General features: G+C 42.0%; 1 protein-coding gene across 6 annotated transcripts in view; it reads right to left on the bottom strand.

Moving 5' to 3' along the window:
* Positions 1–8,950: 8,950 nt before the first annotated feature.
* Positions 8,951–18,965, bottom strand: part of LOC130905765 (gastrula zinc finger protein XlCGF57.1-like) — a 41,730-nt gene continuing 31,715 nt past the window's right edge. For all 6 annotated transcript variants that reach the window (XM_057819421.1, XM_057819422.1, XM_057819423.1 and 3 more), the window contains one exon: positions 8,951–13,665. In XM_057819421.1, the coding sequence (XP_057675404.1) occupies positions 12,161–13,665 (1,505 nt within the window). In that variant the 3' untranslated portion in view covers positions 8,951–12,160. The remainder of the gene's footprint in view (positions 13,666–18,965) is intronic.

The raw sequence follows: 18,965 nt of genomic DNA, 5'->3' as shown, positions 1-18,965 counted from the left end.
AAGAGAATTTATCCTTCTGGAGCAGAGAAACGAAAGAAGAAGAAAATCGGAGAAGAAAAACAACAGTATCAAGGTAATAGAGCATGTTGTTGATGTTGCTGTTGTTGTTGTGCAAGACACTCCGACTTGAACGTTGTTGTCAGCTGAGCTTGTCATTATGTCATACTGGTAATTGCCATTAGCCGCAGGGCGAAGGCCCGGAGCGAATCAAGTAAAGCTGAGCAAGTTGCCACCTGTCGGCAACGGCAAATGTACGGCTTCCGCTGATTGTAGTCAAACGAAATATTGGCATAATACGCATTTGGACTGGAGAGCGTATGGCTACGTCTACACTAGGACGGATAATGGCCTTAAACGTGTAATTACTTGGACTATACCACATGTCGGCTACACTAGTATGCCTATTATCCGGATTAGATGTTAGAAGGCTAATGTAGGCGGGTAATGTTACCCGCCGCCTAATAAGGACTGTTGTCTCCGTACAACATTCGGATATTCAGGAAGGGACGTCATGCCGTCGCTGTTTTTAGTGCGGCATGACAATGGAGGCGGACGATCACGACGAGGCATTCCTGCTCTTTTCTTTTCCACACATTTTTCTTGAACCTTCAAACTACGTCTCAATAATATGCTTCAATTCAGTGCCCATACGGGGTCCTCCCATCGCAGATGAGGTGGAGATGAGCGTTTTTTACAGCGCTCGCCGACCGAGTTGTCTCCGACCAGCCAGCCGCAGGGCTGGCCCCTCCCAACTCAATGCCGACCGAACATGAGTACTGTATATAAAAATGCGTAGAGGAAAATTAAACCCCGAAAAGTGACCCGCGTGGTACCCACAGTCAAAGAGGCGTGCAATCATTTAATCCCCCAGACATTTCTGCCTGTCAAAACTGTTGTCACTTTCAGGATCGCCACTTTTATATGCAAGCAGTCCAGTCCTGGTTCCTGCTTCCGGGAAATATACTCAGCGCCACACCATATGCTTCTGTTATTTTCCAAGTGGTGAGAGCGCAACTGAGCATCGATTGTAACATCCCAAGTAATGTTGTCAGGCTTCCGTTGTTTTATAAAGATTTATTCCAATCACAACACGGTAAAAGCACGTAAAAGCAGAGCGTGCTCTCTGTTCCACTCTCGCTCCTATGTGATGCGTTTAATTGCGATCACGAAAAAAACTGATCACAAAATAATGACAGTCTAGATACAGAAGGAGTAGTAATTTTGAAATTTCCCGTGGGCTAGGAATGAGTTTCCGTTTCAGAGATAAACCACGCGGGCGATAACGTCACACATGAGGCTTCTCCTTTTAATGCATGCGTAGTTTGCGCAAATGCAGGCATACCTCGCAGAAGCGGGGAGGCCCTTAAACGCACCTTAAATGAAGTGTGGACAGGTATAAAAATAGTTGGCAAAATACCCTGAAGAAAATTATCTGTCCTAGTGTAGACGTAAGTCATTTCATTTATATCCGACATTATCATCAAGTAGTATGCCATGTATCAGCCTACGGTGAATCTACTTAATTAGTTGCGCACTCCCCACAGTACACGTTTTTGTTAGGCCTGTCAAACGATTAAAATTCTTAATCGAGTTAATCACAGCTTAAAAATTAATTAATCGCAATTAATCACAATTCAAACCATCTATAAAATATGCCATATTTTTCTGTAAATTATTGTTGGAATGGAAAGATAAGACACAAGACGGATAGATACAGTCAACATACTGTACATAAGTACTGTATTTGTTTACTAATAAACAAAATAATAAATCAACAAGATGGCATTAACATTGTTAACATTCTGTTAAAGTGCTCCATGGATAGAAAGACTTGTAGTTCTTAAAAGATAAATGTTAGTACAAGTTATAGAAATTTTATATTAAAACCCCTCTTAATGTTTTTGTTTTAATAAGGTTTGTAAAATTTTGAATCAAAAAATAAACTAGTAGCTTGCCATTGTTGATGTCAATAATAATTATGGTGCTGAAGCCTGAAACCCATAAAATCAGTCGCACCCAAGTGCCAGCAGAGGGTGGAAAAACACCAAAAAACACAAGTAACAAGTGGAAATGACACTTTGCTGTCATTTTAATCTGTTTGAGCGGGGCATGTGCGTTACATGCGTCAAATATTTTAACGTGATCAATCTAAAAAATTAATTAACGCCCGTTAACGCGATAATTTTGACAGCCCTAGTTTTTGTTGATGAATATTTTCCTGGGCTGAATTTTGTTCCATGTAATCATATTTTGTATTTTGGATGATTCAAATGAGCTATTAAGAAGTATCTTGGAATGGCGTACCGCAAGCAACATGTCACTTCCGTTAATTAATATTCATGACATTAGCTACTGTTGCTAAGTAGGGACAAGCCACCGTTTGTCCCTAATAGGAAATGAATGGAAATGGTGTACGAAGGAGATGTTTACAGAGATAAACCTACCAATTCTCTCCGAAAATGATGTGCTTGGTGCCAAATTCACTGGCAAAGATGTGGAAGAACATAAAAATGTTCAGTTAAAGAGATGGCTTGAGTGTCGAAGGCTGAAAAAGACCTAATAGGTTGTATTGGCACCATGGAAAAAGTGCTTAGAAAATGGATTTCGTTCCACTGAAATGGATCTACATGACCTCTGCATTGTAATTTACATAAGTTGCTAATTACTACCAAAAAAAAAGTTCTACTCACGGTTTCCAGTCATTTTTTAGTAATTAGCGTTTTCGTGTCGGTCTTTTTTTTTCCCCGTGGCGCAGTGATATTGATACGGCGGAGTCGTATCGTCAGTGTGTGAAGCCATTTTAGGTCACGTGCACCAATAGAAGACGAGGATTGTTGCTATGCGTTTCTAAAACAAACAACATGGCGGCGACCGTGTCAAGCTACGACACGAGCGAAGATGAACAAAAGATAAGAAAACCGCATTCGAAATTTAGTCAAAAGGCATCGATACGATGCTATATGCATCTCTCATCTGTCCAAGGGCGAAAAAGGGCAGGAATTTGGCCGAAACGGCGGGCAACTTGCTAAGCCCGCGCGGTTGCGTCAGACAATGGCTTTCTCTCCAGGCTCCGTCGAAGGATCTTGCTGAAAATGCGTCGACTGGGATTTTTAACGACACTGACTACAGGTAAGCCACACACACGCCTTTTGTTGTGAATAACTATGGGAGTGGGGGGGCTTCTGGTCAGATCACATATGAAGTTAAGACTTGCAATGTGAGTTCTGGGCTGTAGCGGTCATTATTATGATGTTAGATTGTTAACTTTGAGCAAAAAGTTTAGATTGACAAATAACATAGTATTTAGTTTAACTGTAGTTCCAAAAACCTATTTGATAATTTCATTCAGGAAAAAATGGCAGAATAGACAAGCCTAGATAATTTGGATTGGAAGATTATGTAAATATGATATGGATGAAACAGTTCACACATGGTTTATGTGTGTGTGCGTGTTTTTCAGAACTGAAACACCCTTCACTGACAGCTACAACTTCTTCTGTGAGACCGTCGTCCATTAAAAGATTGGAGTTGACCAGGAAGTGCTGCGAACGGACAAGCTTGTGGAAATATGGCTTTATTGGGACCATGGAAAAAGTGCTTAGAAAATGGATTTCATTCCACTACGCTGGATCTACGCGTTCAATGCATTTTTTCAAAGCCAATACCCTCCTAACTTAGTCACCAGCCAGAAATGTATCTTGATGTGAAGACACAAAAATACAGATCTAGTGTTGCTGTTTTTGCTTGTTTTAAGTGTTATATTAATTCTGGCAACACAAAATCTTTATCAAATGTCATAAACACATCTACCAAACATTTGAAACAAGTATGGGAGCCTTAGTATACACATAGGTGAATTCAGAATGAGAAATGTAGCTAATTTCTTGAAGGAAACACTTCAACATTAATGATTTGCACCCAGCACAATAAAATATATATTGAATTAAGCTAAAGGCTTATGTGTCATATATTAAAAATATCACAACCTACTATGCAATGAAATATATAAAATAAAAAATGCACGCCATGATCATAAATGGCTGAAAATCAACCGAATTTCTACCACACCCTCCTAAATGTGAATCATGGCAAAAATGGAATAAGACAAAAAATTACAGGGTGATCAAAAAATAATGTGCCAAAATCATAAGGTGATACTTAAACAATGAAAGAGATCACAAAAGAAGTGATGGACACGTGTTGAAGATAACTTTCATGTTTCACAAGTGCTCAAATGTGAGCACACCCAGCAGCACGGACAAAATCAAGCCACGATGAGAATTCCTCTCAAACGTGTGCATGTCGCAGTTATTGTCTTGATTGCAACTGTTGTTCGATATTTCACATCATCAGTACTTGCTGGACGTGTTGGTATGTTAAAGACAAAGTTCATTATCCATCTTTATGGCACATAACGTATGTTATACACTAAGTGTATGTTCCACCACTTCCAGCAAATATTGATGACATGAAAGATTGAATAACAGACGCAATCAACGCGGGAGGGAGGAATTCTCATGTTAACTTGATGTTGTCCATGCTGCTGGTGATGGCCATATCTGAGTACTATGAAAACATGAAATTAAACTTAGTTACTTCCTACATCTGTCCAAGGTAGTTTTTTAAATTTTTTTAAAAAAATGTTTTTCGTTTTTGACATGGCATTATGATTTTGGCACAGCCTTTTTTAATCACACTGTATATACACAAAAGGTTGGAATCATTCAAGTATGGTACTGTTGGTACACAACATTTATTTAAACATGGAAGTGTCTCATACTATAAAAATACACATACAAATATTGAAAAACGAATTAAAAAAAAAAAAAAAAAAATATATATATATATATATATATATAAATAGAAATTAAAAATAGTAAAACTGTACATGACAACATTACTCCTCAAGATCGCTTTCATCAAAGTCATCATCCCATCCAAGTGTCTTCTGTTTCTTTGGAAACATTCTCACATGCTTGGCACCGATATAAATCAGTACAAGAAAGTTTTGCAGACATACAGGAACATCTTCCCGTGTCACAATTGGTTGCCTTTCAACTACAGTTGATAACTTGCAAAACAGTATCAGGGGCAGGATTTTTAGTCATCCATGTCACTGCCAACTGCCCATCCTCAATGTCCCACCCATTCCCAATGGGTGAAGGGGCACAATTTTACCTGTCAGACGTTTCATAATTGCTGCTTGATAGTTTGCTGTCCTGCAATGATGGTACAGAGCATCAGTTTTTGGGGGAATAGAATGTTCTGGCAAGACTGACGAGGCCATACAGAAAGATCTGCATTTGGCATCATTTTTGGCACATGACTGGCCAAACAGGTGGCACACGTATTTACACATCGTGTTAAATGTTTGTAGGTCAAGTTTAAAACTGCTGCCCAGCGTTGCAAACCCAGTCAGGTATTCTTTTTTATGACGTGCAAAAGAAAATGTTTTTTTGCCTTTGCCATGAAAGGCATAAGCAGAGTCACAACCTGTGAATGTATGGATGCCAATGAGTGCTAAACACACACTAGTGCCAGGAGCTGCAGAGACCTTAGAGACGTCAGTCCTTGTTCAGTTGCCTCCTCCTGTGAAAAAAATGCAATTTACACTGTAAATCTATCTGCAGACTTACAGCAATCACTGCCACGTCAGTATCAGGGCTTTTATTGACTACAGCTCGATGTTCTTGAGCCAAAAGGTTTATTTAACCATTGTCACCCATAACAGGTATGCAATAAAAATTTCTACTGGATTCACTTTCGATATACTGTATATAAATTTTATAACAAAGTGGTATTGATATCTGGGCTAAAAAATTGTATCGTTACAACACTAGTTGAAATAAGAATTTTTTTAGCATAAGATAATAACAATTAACCTTGTAGTAAAGGCGTGCGTGTGGCTTACCTGTAGTGAATGTCGTTAAAAATCCCAGTCGACGCATTTTCAGCAAAATCCTTCGACGGAGCCTGGGGAGAAAGCCATTGCCTGACGCAGTCACGCAACCACGCGGGCTCTGCACGTTTTTTCCAAATTCCTGCCCTTTTTCGCCCTTGGACAGTTGAGAGATGCATATAGCATTGTTTCGATGCCTTTTGACTAAATTTCGAATGCGGTTTTCTTATCTTTTGTTCATCTTCGCTCGTGTCGTAGCTTGACATGGTCGCCGCCATATTGTTTGTTTTAGAAACGCATAGCAACAGTCCTCGTCTCCTATTGGTGCACGTGACCTATAATGGCTTCACACACTGACGATACGACTCCGCCGTATCAATATCACTGCGCCACGGGAAAAAAAAAAGACCGACACGAAAACGCTAATTACTAAAAAATGACTGGAAACCGTGAGTAGAACTTTTTTTTTTTTTGGTAGTAATTAGCAACGTATGTAAATTACAATGCAGCGGTCATGTAGATCCACTTTATTGGAACGAACCAACACAATTTTCGCTCAGCCAATACAGCCTATAAGCATAGCCTTAGCTTTTTTATCGGCGCAACTGACAATGACATTCTCCTGTTTCAACAAGCTATCCTTTACCATCAGCCCTGTCTTTCTTATGTATCCTCTGGTTGTCCTGCGTCTCTAACCGTTCTTGGGGGTAAATTAGTTAGCTTTGTGTAGCGATCGCAAATGCTACTCAGTGACAGCCAACGAACACTTTTAATTTTTTCATTGATAACAAATCTTAATTCTATAATTTATTTACACTTTCCCCTTACTAAAGTTGTTTTATATATATATAACAGAAAGGGTAACAGTGGCAGTCAGATACCAATGTAATTCTTTTCAGGTCATTCATTGTCAGACAGAAGCAGTACGGCACAACGTTACGTATAAAATATAAAAATGGCTTACCCGCTTTGTCCTCTGAAAGACCATGCCAACCCAACAAAATGTTTACTGCATATGAAATGTGAATGGATTCACCGAGCTGGTGTTAAAGTCCACGCAAGTTGATTCGGTCTTCACATTTTTTCCTCACGAGTTTTTGGTTTCCGGAAAAATATGAAGAAAACATCCTTCATGTGTCGTAATGTCTAGAGTCGTTTCTACAAGTTCCAAAAAAGCAATGTGTGATCAGCATGATTGTTTTTGAAAGATTACCGGCGAAAAGTATCACAAATTACATTGTTTCTATGCGAGGGCGGGTCTATAATGTCCCACTTCGGCTTTACTTCCGCTTTACGATGCGACGTCACGGTCTAAAAATATCATGCGTGCAGTACGCCATTGGAGGTGAAGTGCCGTCCTCTTCACAAGATGATGATTTCCCCAAATGTACAATTCACGGTAATGCTTGGCAATGTCGTGTACATAGTAATGAGATCAAGAATCAAGAAAGATGAACATAAAGTTACGATTTTAATACATTTTTACAAAAATATGGGCATTATTTTGCTTAGGGCCCCCAACTGGCCTGGACCGGCCCTGCTCGGATTATATTGTTACAATACTACAAGGTACTTTTCATCTGGTTATGGTATTATGAGCTAATCACACATGTGCATATATAGCAAACACAAATGTATGTCATTCTTTTTTATTGCAGATATTGATCGCAATAAAACTTTTGGACAACATGATTCCATTTCTTCTTTGATATAAAACAATTAGTGAATGTGCAAAACAGGTTAAGAAATAACAATTTATAAAATTAGAAACATTCACGAAGATGGAGCATAAGTCGAGCCTTCCATCATTAAAGTAGAATGCACGTAGTTTTGATACATGTCCATCAATGAACAGTAAGTGTTGTTGTGAGGCACATCAAGTTGTCTCCCCTTGCCTAACAGCGTTTTCAACCTGTACACAAATGAACAAAAACTTGTAACACTTACATTTATGCATTTAGAGAAAGAAGCCCATGTTTGACTTGTAGTCGATGAGTGTTTGTTTTCCATTTCTTGATCGTTGTATAACTAGATTTAGCAAAGCTAACGATGTCTCAGCTGTGATGCAAAACTCAGAATTGTTGTCAAATTGAACATAATTGTGTCATCCTACACGTACTGATTAACAACAGGCTAGCAGCAGATGGCATGTGTTGCAGCCACAGCAGTACAGTAGTTGTAGTAAATAACATTAAAGATCATCATCATTACAATCGTCATCGTATCAACAAAATCAAGGACAAGAAGTCGTAGGTAGGTGTATGTGTTTTTATCTGATTACAGGTTGAGACGGGTGGAACGGCCACAGGTGCAGGCAACTAACACTCAGCCTTCCTTAAAAGCCAGTGGACGCCATCACTTCATCGCCCGATCAACTCGTCTGGTTACTTTCGTCAGTTGCATCTCGCGTTTCTTGACTCATCGTTTTTGATTACTGGTTAGTGACTATTTTTGCTCTTGCCTCAGGACCTGTCTTATCCGCGCCGATAGTCGGATTCCATGCCTGCCTCTTTCCGAGCCTCCGCTTCGCCTTCCGGCTAACCCCTCCAAGCCTAACGTCACCTGCCTTCTGCCTTGGCGCTCGCGTCATCAACTATTTTGTGTTCACCAATAAAATATCATTCATCACAACCGGCTGACTGCTTTGGGATCCCCTCCTTGCTCATGCACCCCTAACAGTCTCACGCGCAAGATTTTAGATTTAGTATTTTCGGAGCAGATGAAAATACAGTGATAGGAAGAACATATACCTGCCATAATAGAGCGGCAACATTGCTACACTGTAAAAAAAAAAAAAAAAAAAATGCTGTCAATTTACCGCCAATTTTGAACACTAAAATACCGATTTTGTGTTAGACAGTTTACTACTGCAGTTAGCAATGCATTGTGGGTAGTTAGCAATGCATTGCGGGTTACCAATATTGAAGCAACAAGACAAATGTTGTAAACGGTATGTTAATGTTTCAATTACATGACACTACAGCAGTGGTGTTACCAGGATGCCAGGTGTGGGTGGGCATTAGTCTTAAAGGGGGGGGGGGGGGGGGGGGGGGCTACAATGCTCAAGTAGGTCGAAATCCAGCATACGGCTACTGCACATGTTTTCTCCTTGAGATAACTGTTGTTGTAAATTGGTACTCTAAACAAATAAAAGTTGATTTTATTTGACTTAGAACACATTCATAACTGAACAATATGGACATGCAGGTGACGATGTTTTTTTCCGGTAACCTATTGTGGTTGCTCAGTTTTATTATTATTATTTTAGTTATTCTTTGTTCCGCAGCTCCTTTGAGCTCAATTTGACCCCATTAGAATGCTTCAAAATGCACCAAAATGGGCAGGCAGGTCAAGACGCGAGCAATCTTTGATACCATGTAAAGACAAATTCCAAATACACTATGTAGCGCCCCCTAGCAGTCTTTCTTTGTCCCGCCGATGCTTTGAGCCCTACTTTGACCCCCTCAGAATGCTTCAAAAACTCACCAAACTCAACAGCCAGGTTAACACTGTTGAAAACTTTGATAAAATGTATTAAAAAAAAAAAAAAATAATAATAATAAAAATAATAAATAAAAATATGTGTAAATGTGTGTCGCGCCCCCTAGGAACAAACATTTAATTTCATTTTTTTTCCTTTAAAGGTGAAAGAGGAGGTAACAACGCAAAGGTTAAAACTTAGAACACATCAGTACTATATGAATGGGATACCATACGCGGTGCCCAGACTGCCGTTAGTACTTGAAGGGAATTGGTACCGTTCTCACACACACCATATAATTGTTTGCATTAGTCTAACATATTCATCTAACTATAGTTTAGGCAGACTTCACTCCGTGCCCTTGAACACAATAAAGTGAATCACCTTATCGGCGCTCATGAGGGGGAAAAGGAAAAATGTTACCGTTTCTCGTAGGCACCGTCTGTTTGCATTACTTGAACACACGTAATATAATTAATCAGGGAATAATATCATTTCTCATATTTACTGTAGGACTGCACTACTCTAACACACCTAATGTAAAATAGATAGCACACCATAGTTTAAAGAAACAGAATAGATACACAACGCCATCTTATCACAGAAGCCCACCGTGTGCGAGCAAGATTGACGCACCAACTCTGGCAATCAGTTCTCCCAACAACGAACAAGGACAAAGACCAGCGCGCTTTGTCCTAAAACAAGTAGCGCCAGCCCGGATAACAAAGTTGATAGCGGGCGCTTGGGACGTCAAGACCAGCGTCGGTCACTGTGGCAACCACCTCCCATCCACGCAAGAACCTAAACCGGACACAGAGGGAAGGTCCCAAAAGCAACGCCCGGACACACCTTCGGCCCGGCCTCCTGCACCACGGACTTAAAAAACACTGGACACTGAGATAACACAGATTTGCTGCTCGGAAACATTTTCTATGTAGCCTTGTTTTGGATCCAGAATTGTCCCTCCGTCGTCTGTTTTTGCCTTGTTTTTTGACCATTGTCGACGAATAAATTGTCAATCTGCTTTCGGGTTAGGAAGAGAACACGCAGAATATCCGCCCTCCCAGGGGGCGCGCAGAAGCGGTAAGCAGCGGAGCACCACTTCGTCGGGCTGTCGCCGCTCCTGCATGCATCTTGGCCGGGGGGGGGGGGCGAATTCCAACAAACTACATCCAGTTTTCTTTGGGTGGGCAGAGCGTGTCCATAGGTGGGCACTGCCCACACCTGCTAAGGCCCCTGCACTACAGTATTTTTTGGAAACTGAGTTTTTTCCTGGAAAATTGGAGCGTAGTCAGAAATCTGACATGTTTATGTTTTTAGCCAATTTCAATTAAAATAACTGGTCACTGCAAATAATTTGCCATGTAATCCTGGAGGACCTAATTACCCATAATTTGGATGTTGGAGACTCTTCAGAGGATGACTTTAGAAGACATGCCTCAATGCTTGTTCTTCAACTTACATTGGGATTGATGTCTACTAATTTATAAACGGTAAGCTAATTCAGTCTTATTCATATTACCTAAAATATTTTATATCAAACTAATGTTCAGGGGATTGCTGGCTAGCGATTCCTCTGAATTTGCCTGTAGAGGGCAGTTGTCTACTGTTTTGCAAAAGATGCTGCTGAAAGTATGTATTGGGGAAGTAGATAAAAGGAGTGTCGCAGGTGAGCGATTAAAAAGCCAAAAGACACTTGTTGTATCCCCACTCTAATCTAAACTGGCCCTTCTCCACTAATTGGAGGAGTATTCCATCACCCTGAAGGGTAATTTTCCATATTTATTTAATTATATTATCCATTAATGATTTAGAATTTTTCAAATATTAACTGTGAAAAGTGTAGTTTGACAGAGGGAGAGTATTACATAAATAATACCACTAAACTTGAGAGAGTTCAATCAGGTGAGGTTTTGGCAATAGTGTGGAGGATGCACATCATACAAGGATTGGACAAAGCACATGTAAAGGCACCATAAGTGCCAATACTCAACAGTACTTAAAGAAGCTCTACAGAATACATTCGTCCTGCGTGCAAAAGCTGATGAAGCCAGCATGGATGAAAGGCAAAACAGTCATTGGCCACTGCTTCTCACACGTGTCTCTTTATCTGATTCTTCCGAGTGAATCCTTGACCACCAACTGAGCAGGAAAAAGGATTTTTGCCAGTGTGGATTCTTTCATGTCCTTTTAGGTTGCTTTTTACATACAATTCTTGACCACAAACTGAATAGGAAAAAGGTTTTTCTCTTTTCAAGTGTTCCTCTTGAGTGAATCCTTGACCCCAAACTGAGCATGAAAAAAGTTGTTCTCCAGGGTGGGTTCTTGTGTGTATTTTGAAGGTGCTCTTGTGATTCAATCGTCGACCACAAAGTGATCAGGAAAAGTTTTTCACCAGTGTTGGATCTTTCATGTCTTTTTAAGGTTTGGTTCAAGTGTTCCTCTTGAATGAATCTTTGACCACAAAATGAGCAGGAAAAAGGACTTTTCATCAGTGTGGTTTCTTTCATGTGTTTGTAAGTTTCCCTTCTGCGAGAATTCTTGACCACAAACTGAGCAGGAAAAAGGGTTTTTGCCAGTATGGGTTCTTGTGTGTATTTTTAAGGTGCTCATGTGACTGAATCTTTTACCACAAACAGAGCATGAAAAAGGTTTTCCTACAGAGTTGGTTCTTCCTTGACTTTGTAAGTTTTGCTTTTCGGTGAATCCTTGTCCACAAAATGAGCAGGAAAAAAGATTTTCACCAGTGTGGGTTGTTTCATGTCTTTTTAGGTTGCTCTTTAAAGAGAATTCTTTACCACTAACTGAGCAGGAAAAAGCTTTTCACCAGGGTGGGTTCTTTGGTGACTTTTTAAGTGTTGCTTCTGAGCGAATCCTTGACCACAAACTGAGCAGGAAAAAGGTTTTTCGCCAGTGTGGGTTCTTTCGTGACTTTTTAAGTTTTGCTTCTGAGTAAATCCTTGACCACAAACTGAGCAGGAAAAAGGCTTTTCGCCAGTGTGGGTTCTTGTGTGTATTATTAAGACACTCTTGTAACTGAATCTTTTACCACAAACAGAGCATGAAAAAGGTTTTTCAACAGTGTGGGTTCTTTCGTGACTCTGCAAGTTTTGCTTTTCGGTGAATCCTTGTCCACAAACTGAGCAGGAAAACGGATTTTCAGCAGTGTGGGTTGTTTGATGTCTTTTTAGGTTGCCTTTTATAGAGAATTCTTTACCACAAACTGAGCAGGAAAATGGTTTTTCTCCAGTATGGGTTCTTGTGTGCATTTTTAACGTGCTCTTGCGCCTGAATCGTTGACCACAAACTAAACAGGAAAACCGATTTTCACCAGTGTGGGTTGTTTCATGTCTTTTTAGGTTGCTTTTTAAAGAAAATTCTTTACCACAAACTGAGCAGGAAAAAGGCTTTTCTCCAGTATGGGTTCTTGTGTGCATTTTTAAGTTGCTCTTGCGAATGAATCTTTGACCACAAACTAAGCAGGAAAAAGACTTTTCATCAGTGTGGGTTCTTTCATGTGGTTGTAATTGTCCCTTCTGAGTGAATCCTTGACCACAAACTGAGCAGGAAAAAGGTTTTTCGCCAGTGTGGGTTCTTTCATGTGTTTGTAAGTGTCCCTTCTGAGTGAATCCTTGACCACAAACTGAGCAGGAAAAAGATTTTTCATCAGTGTGGTTTCTTTCATGTCTTTGTAAGTGTCCCTTCTGAGTGAATCCTTGACCACAAACTGAGCAGGAAAAAGGTTTTTCACCAGTGTGGGTCCTTGTGTGTATTTGTAAGGTGCCCTTTCGACTGAATCTTTGACCACAACCTGAGCAGGAAAAAGGCTTTTCACCAGTGTGGCTCCTCATATGTGTATGACGAGTATACTTGTTAGCAAAGGTTTTCCCACACTGATAGCATTTGCAAAGTTTGTCATCACTGTGAGATTTATTATGACTATCATCATTGTAAGGTGAGTGTGAATTGGTGCCATTTCTGTTTGATGGAGCAATGAAAATGTCTGCTTGCAATCCTTCTGTTAAGGTGCTGCTGCCGCTTGGAGACTCCGCCCCTCTGCTGGACTCACTCGGACCATCTTCACTCGTCAAGGGCTCACTTGTCGACCTGGCGATACATTCTTCCTCTTTAACGTATGACAGCTCTTCCTCCTCCTTTTTGATTGGAAGTTCCTTCTGCTGACAGGGCTCTGGCTCCTCCTCTTTGATTTTGGGGAGCTCAGCATCCTCTTTAACGCCAGTAGATACTGGCTCCTGCTGATCAGCACCAATGTATTTTCTTAAACCTGCAAGATACAAGAAAACAAATGATACATTTGATGGACCATCTATCCAGCTAGCAGGCCGTGAGGTTAGACCGAGAGCGTGTGTATCTGCGCACGCGTATGAGATGACATATATATGTGTATCTGCCATCTTTGAGCACAAAGGCAATGTGTCCTTAATATGAATGCAATGTTGCTCGGATGACAATTGAAAACATGAAATGCCATTTTGAGATGAGCTACTGCAATTTTAATAAAGAATGTCCCCCCCCAAACCCGTGAGCCGAACAGATTAAATAATGAAGCTGAAAATGATTTCTCACACAAAAATGACCTCGTGCATGATGGAACAGCAAAACAGTGGCCTGGATCATGGGTAAGCACAAGAAACCATTTGATGATGCAGAAATGATCACAATAGCGGCTAAAATCCTAAATTCAAATCCCACTCTCACAAAAGACAGCAATGAGACGTGCTAAAATAATTGCGGTTTTTAGTTGAAAAGTTTTGAAGACCTGTGTGGGCGGTCGCGGAGGCGCCGTGGGTGGTCTGGGGCGGAGATTGATCGGGGCCCTGACGCCTCTTCCGCCCTGCGGCCGGTGGTTCTGGTGGACGGGGCCACGCCCGCGGGAGCCTGCCTCTTAACTCACGCACTTCTCACTTCGGCACTGTAAATATTTTTCACCCTGGCACTTACATGCTCATACATTTCTCCGGGGAGAGTTGGGACGGGGCTTTACAGTCCCGGCCCGGCTCCCCCCTGTTTTTAATGCACCACACACCAAGGTTGTGGGATGGTTGGGACCTGTTGGGGGTGGAGGTACCTCACGGCTGCCTCCTCACCACAGGCCCCGCCATCTCTGCACCTTTTTTAAATGCACCACACATCATACTCCACAGGAGAGCTCTGGCAAAGGGCGGTGCGACGGGCGGCTGGGCAGAAGCTCCATGCTGCGGTCCCACTGCCCCAAGCCAAGCTCTCCTATTTTAATGCATACATTGCACTACCCTCCCCTCACACCCCCATCACGGTGCTGGGTGATGGCTGCCAGTCGGGAACCTGGCAGCCACAGTAATAGGGTGGTAGGTGGGTCTCACACTTTTCTATATGGCGTGGCTCCCGGGGTGTGGCCTCCCCTCTGCCTCGGCTGCCGGCCGCGGGAGTAGGTTGGGGGGTCGGGTCTCCGATCTTGCATCGCCCCATGGCAGTTCCTGGGCGTTCTCCTGCCTCCGCCTTCCCCTCTCTTCTCTGGCTGGCCATCCGCCCTGCGCTCCGTCGCGGGTCGCTGGCTGGGCGCCGGTGTATCAGCGGGGTGTCGCCTGCACCAGCGGGGGACCCTGACTTGCCTGGGGCTTGGTGGGCCGCTGGGGGTCCCGTGGCGTGCCGTGCCGGTTGGGGGGCTGCGGCTGTGGCTCGTGGCCCGGGTGGGCGGGCGGGGGTGGGTGTAGGCGTGGGGTTGGTGATGCGTCCCCTCCTGCCATCCCTGAAGGCCGGTTGATGGGTGCGCGGGTGGCCCGGGGGACCACCCTGGGTCCCGGGGGGGGGGGGGGTAAGATATATAAGATATATCTGTTGCCCAAAAAAGATTCTACTCACCGTTTACTAGGGATGCAACGATACAGTTAAGTCACAGTTCAGTACAATTTTCGATACTGGGGACTCGATTTTTCGATTCGGTTTATTACATTTAATGCTCTGAAAAAAATAACACACCTGTTATTTTTTTTGTTTCAATGTTTTTTTTTTTTTTGTTTTTTTTTGCTAACAAGCAAAAATAACATTGCCATCATATAAACATGCATTTTAGTGCATATTATTTATGTGCTTACTTCTTACTGAGCTGAAAAAAATTTGTTTAAAAGTGCTGAGAACAATCTTTACTGTTTGTAAAGTGAGGCGGGGCACACATTTGATTGCTATTACTCTGTTAGCAGTTATGTTTACCACATGAGAAAAACATCCTATTTGTTGTCTGAGTCCATCTGTATCACGTAATAAATTAACAATATTTGCAGCATTATCTATAGTCACTGGTATGGATTGATTTGAAGTTCCATTCAGTCGTGGCGTTTTTTTAATTAATCGATGTAGTATATGGACTAAGTGTCCCATGATCACTCTGGGCTCACGTAGCCAAAGGCATGGCATCTAACTTAGCACATCTAGTTTGCTATAGTTTGCTCCTACTTTGTTAAGCTTTTTAAGTTTGCTAGCTTGCTGTTGTCAAAGCAAGGTTGTTCGTAGTAGCCAAGTCGGTAACAATGTTTTGGCGGACTTCATTGTAAATATCCGGAAAGACAGTCTTTGTGAAATATGTACGGCAGGGGATAGCGTATCAGCAAACCCAAAAGGCTGCCACACAGCGGATCTGTACAATGCTGAAGCCGCCTCCTCAAACTTCAGTTTTTCCTCACGAGCCTACCCATTATTGTTGTGTCTGTTACTTCGGCCACAAACAAATGCAGCGTGCTTCACTCCGCCCTCCACCCAGTTTGGGGGAGAAGAGGAGGAGGGCTGCTCCCAAGGAGGAGCTGTCAAGAGTTTTCAAGGCACAGCCCTCTGTTTTCGATTCACCCCGGGCATATTAGCGAGCGCACGCAAGAAAAAAATTCACAAAACACATTTTGGGAGCTTTTCATTGGCATCAAATATACAAGCACAACATCTGGACAAAAATAAAGTGACAGTGAACACATGGCAAGCACAACATCTGGACAAATAGCTACTGATGTCACAAGGACACCGTACAGTGCAGACTTGATCTTAACACTGGAACTACCGGGTTTTTTGGGGCTATAGACCCTACTCACATGACGTCACAACCACGCCTCCGCGCCATATTGTCCGTCTACTCGTCGTGTTGACGCATTACTGCTACGTAAATTCCTCCTATTATGGTGTGTTTTTCTGTTCGTTAACATTTATAATCAAAATGGTGAAGGCGTGTGTGGCGGTTGGTTGCAATAACAGAGAAGATAGACGGAGAGACTTGAAGTTCTACCGTATTCCGAGAGACCCGGAGAGGAGAGCGAGATGGACTGCTGCAATGCGACGAGAAAACTGGGCTCCAAATGATTACCACAGATTATGTAGTAGTCATTTTATATCTGGTAAAATGCATTTAATATATATTTAGAAGGTTTTGGGCTGACAACCACAATTAAGATCATTGCGAGGCTAATCGCCGACAACATACAGTTTCAAATTCAAGATGCTTATTTCTTCCACCATCATTACATTTTGAATAATATTTAGCTGGTACCAAGTGAAAGAAGCTGGCCTCGTCTACGGATCATCATTTAAACAGGTGTGTCCAAACCTTTTGCAAAAGGGGCCAGATTTGGTGTGGTAAAAATGCGGGGGGCTACCTTGGCTGATTTACATAGAACAATATATTTAAACAAATTTTAGCAAGCCCTTCTGTGTGTCACATTTGCTTTATTATTATTTTTTTAAATTCATAATTTCAACAGTCTCGTCTTTGTGGCGTTCTATTTCGACACTCGGGCTCTTGCGAAATACTGCTGCTGTGAAATTAAACTAGCTTAAAGTTGCTGTAATTTCTCGCTGCGTATCTTCCCTGTAATGTTGTCATACATGTCAGCGTGTCTTGTTCGGTAATATCATTATCGCATCACATCGAACTCTGAAAACAGCGACTGTCTCTTTGCAAATAAGGGCAGACACAGTTGTTGCGTGTTTTATTGAAGAAATAGTCCAATATCCACCTATCCTTGAAGCGTCGGCCATCGCAGTCAACTTTTTTTTTCATTACTTGTCGGCATTTTAGAAAATTGGAAGTAAAGGGTCACATGGGGTAATGTTGCTTAGAGTGCTGCTCTTAAAGTTTTTCAAACTTTCATGAGAATAAGCTGATTTTGTGTGGAAAAGATAGTTGTAGATATCAGGGTGGCAGATGTCAGGCAGAGAGGGCGAAGACAGCGGGTCGAAAAATATCGATTTAGGCATCAAATATGGATCTGGCAAATGGATAGACTGAAGCTTTTCCACATAACGCCTTTTATGCAACGCATCCAATGAGTTTACAGCGTCTGAAAGCACCGGGGCTTCCATGAATTGCACTATAAATTGCACGACAAATTGAAACCATTGAGAATACGGATAAACAAAGACGGACAATATGGCGGCTGTGACGTTGGTGAGTAGGGTCTATAAAGAAATATCAGAAAGGCGTCAAATGACCCCGATACCAAACTGACTACTGGGCTGTGTCAAACAAGAGACCACTCAAACAAGCAATCAAGCAGCCCCCCCACTACCCTACACACTGCTCTGTAGTCCCTGCCTGGGTGTGAAGGGGGGGGGGTCACTCTTGATAGCTGCAATTAGCATCTTGAATATTTGCAAAAACAGGGCTTCCTTGGCTTTGTCAAACAACAGACCACTCCTTGGTGGGTCTTGCAAAAGAATTGGCTCACTCTCATGTGGCCGCAAAGAAAGTGCAGAAGGAAACATTGCTTCGGCAACAACCTAAAATACCTACAGTGCTGGCCAAAAGAATTAGCACCCCTGCAATTCTGTCAGATAATGCTTAATTTCTCCCAGAAACTGCTTGCAATTACAAATGCTTTGGTAGTAATACCTTCATTTATTTTGCTTGCAATGAAAAACCACAAAACAGATTGAAAAAAACATTATTACCATTTTACACAGAACTCCAAAAAGGGGCCGGACAAAAGTATTGGCGCCCTCTGCCGAATACTTGGTAGCGCAACCTTTAGACAAAATAACTGCTAACAACCGCTTCCGGTATCCATCAATGAGATTCTTAGACCATTCTTCTTTGGCCAATGGCTCCAAGTCTCTGTGATTTAAAGGGTTCCATTTTCACATCTCTCCACATGTGTTCTATGGGATTCAGGTCCGGACTCGTTGCTGGCCACATTAGAAGTCTGCAGTGCTTTCTCTCAAACCATTTTCTAGTGCTTTTTGAAGTGGGTTTTGGGTCATTGTCCTGCTGGAAGACCCATGACCTCTGAGGGAGACCCAGCTTTTTCAAGGGGGCCCTACATTATGCTGCAAAGTCTGTTGGTAGTCTTCAGACTTCATAATGCCATGCACATTTCCCAAACAGCTCTAATTTTGTCTCATCTGACCAGAGAAAATTCTTCCCAAACGTTTTTTGGCTTTCTCAGGTAAGTTTTGGCAAACTCCAGCCTGGCTTTTTTATGTCTCTGGATCAGAAGTGGGGTCTTCCGAGGTTTCCTACTATAGAGTCCCTTTTCATTCAGACGCCGACGGGTACGGGTTGACACTATGGTACCCTCGGACTGTGGGACCGCTTGAACTTGTTTGGAT

This window comes from Corythoichthys intestinalis, chromosome 17, assembly GCF_030265065.1.
Source record: "Corythoichthys intestinalis isolate RoL2023-P3 chromosome 17, ASM3026506v1, whole genome shotgun sequence".
In the NCBI taxonomy this organism is placed as follows: Eukaryota; Metazoa; Chordata; class Actinopteri; order Syngnathiformes; family Syngnathidae; genus Corythoichthys; species Corythoichthys intestinalis.
This window is presented reverse-complemented; position numbering and strand designations above follow the sequence as displayed.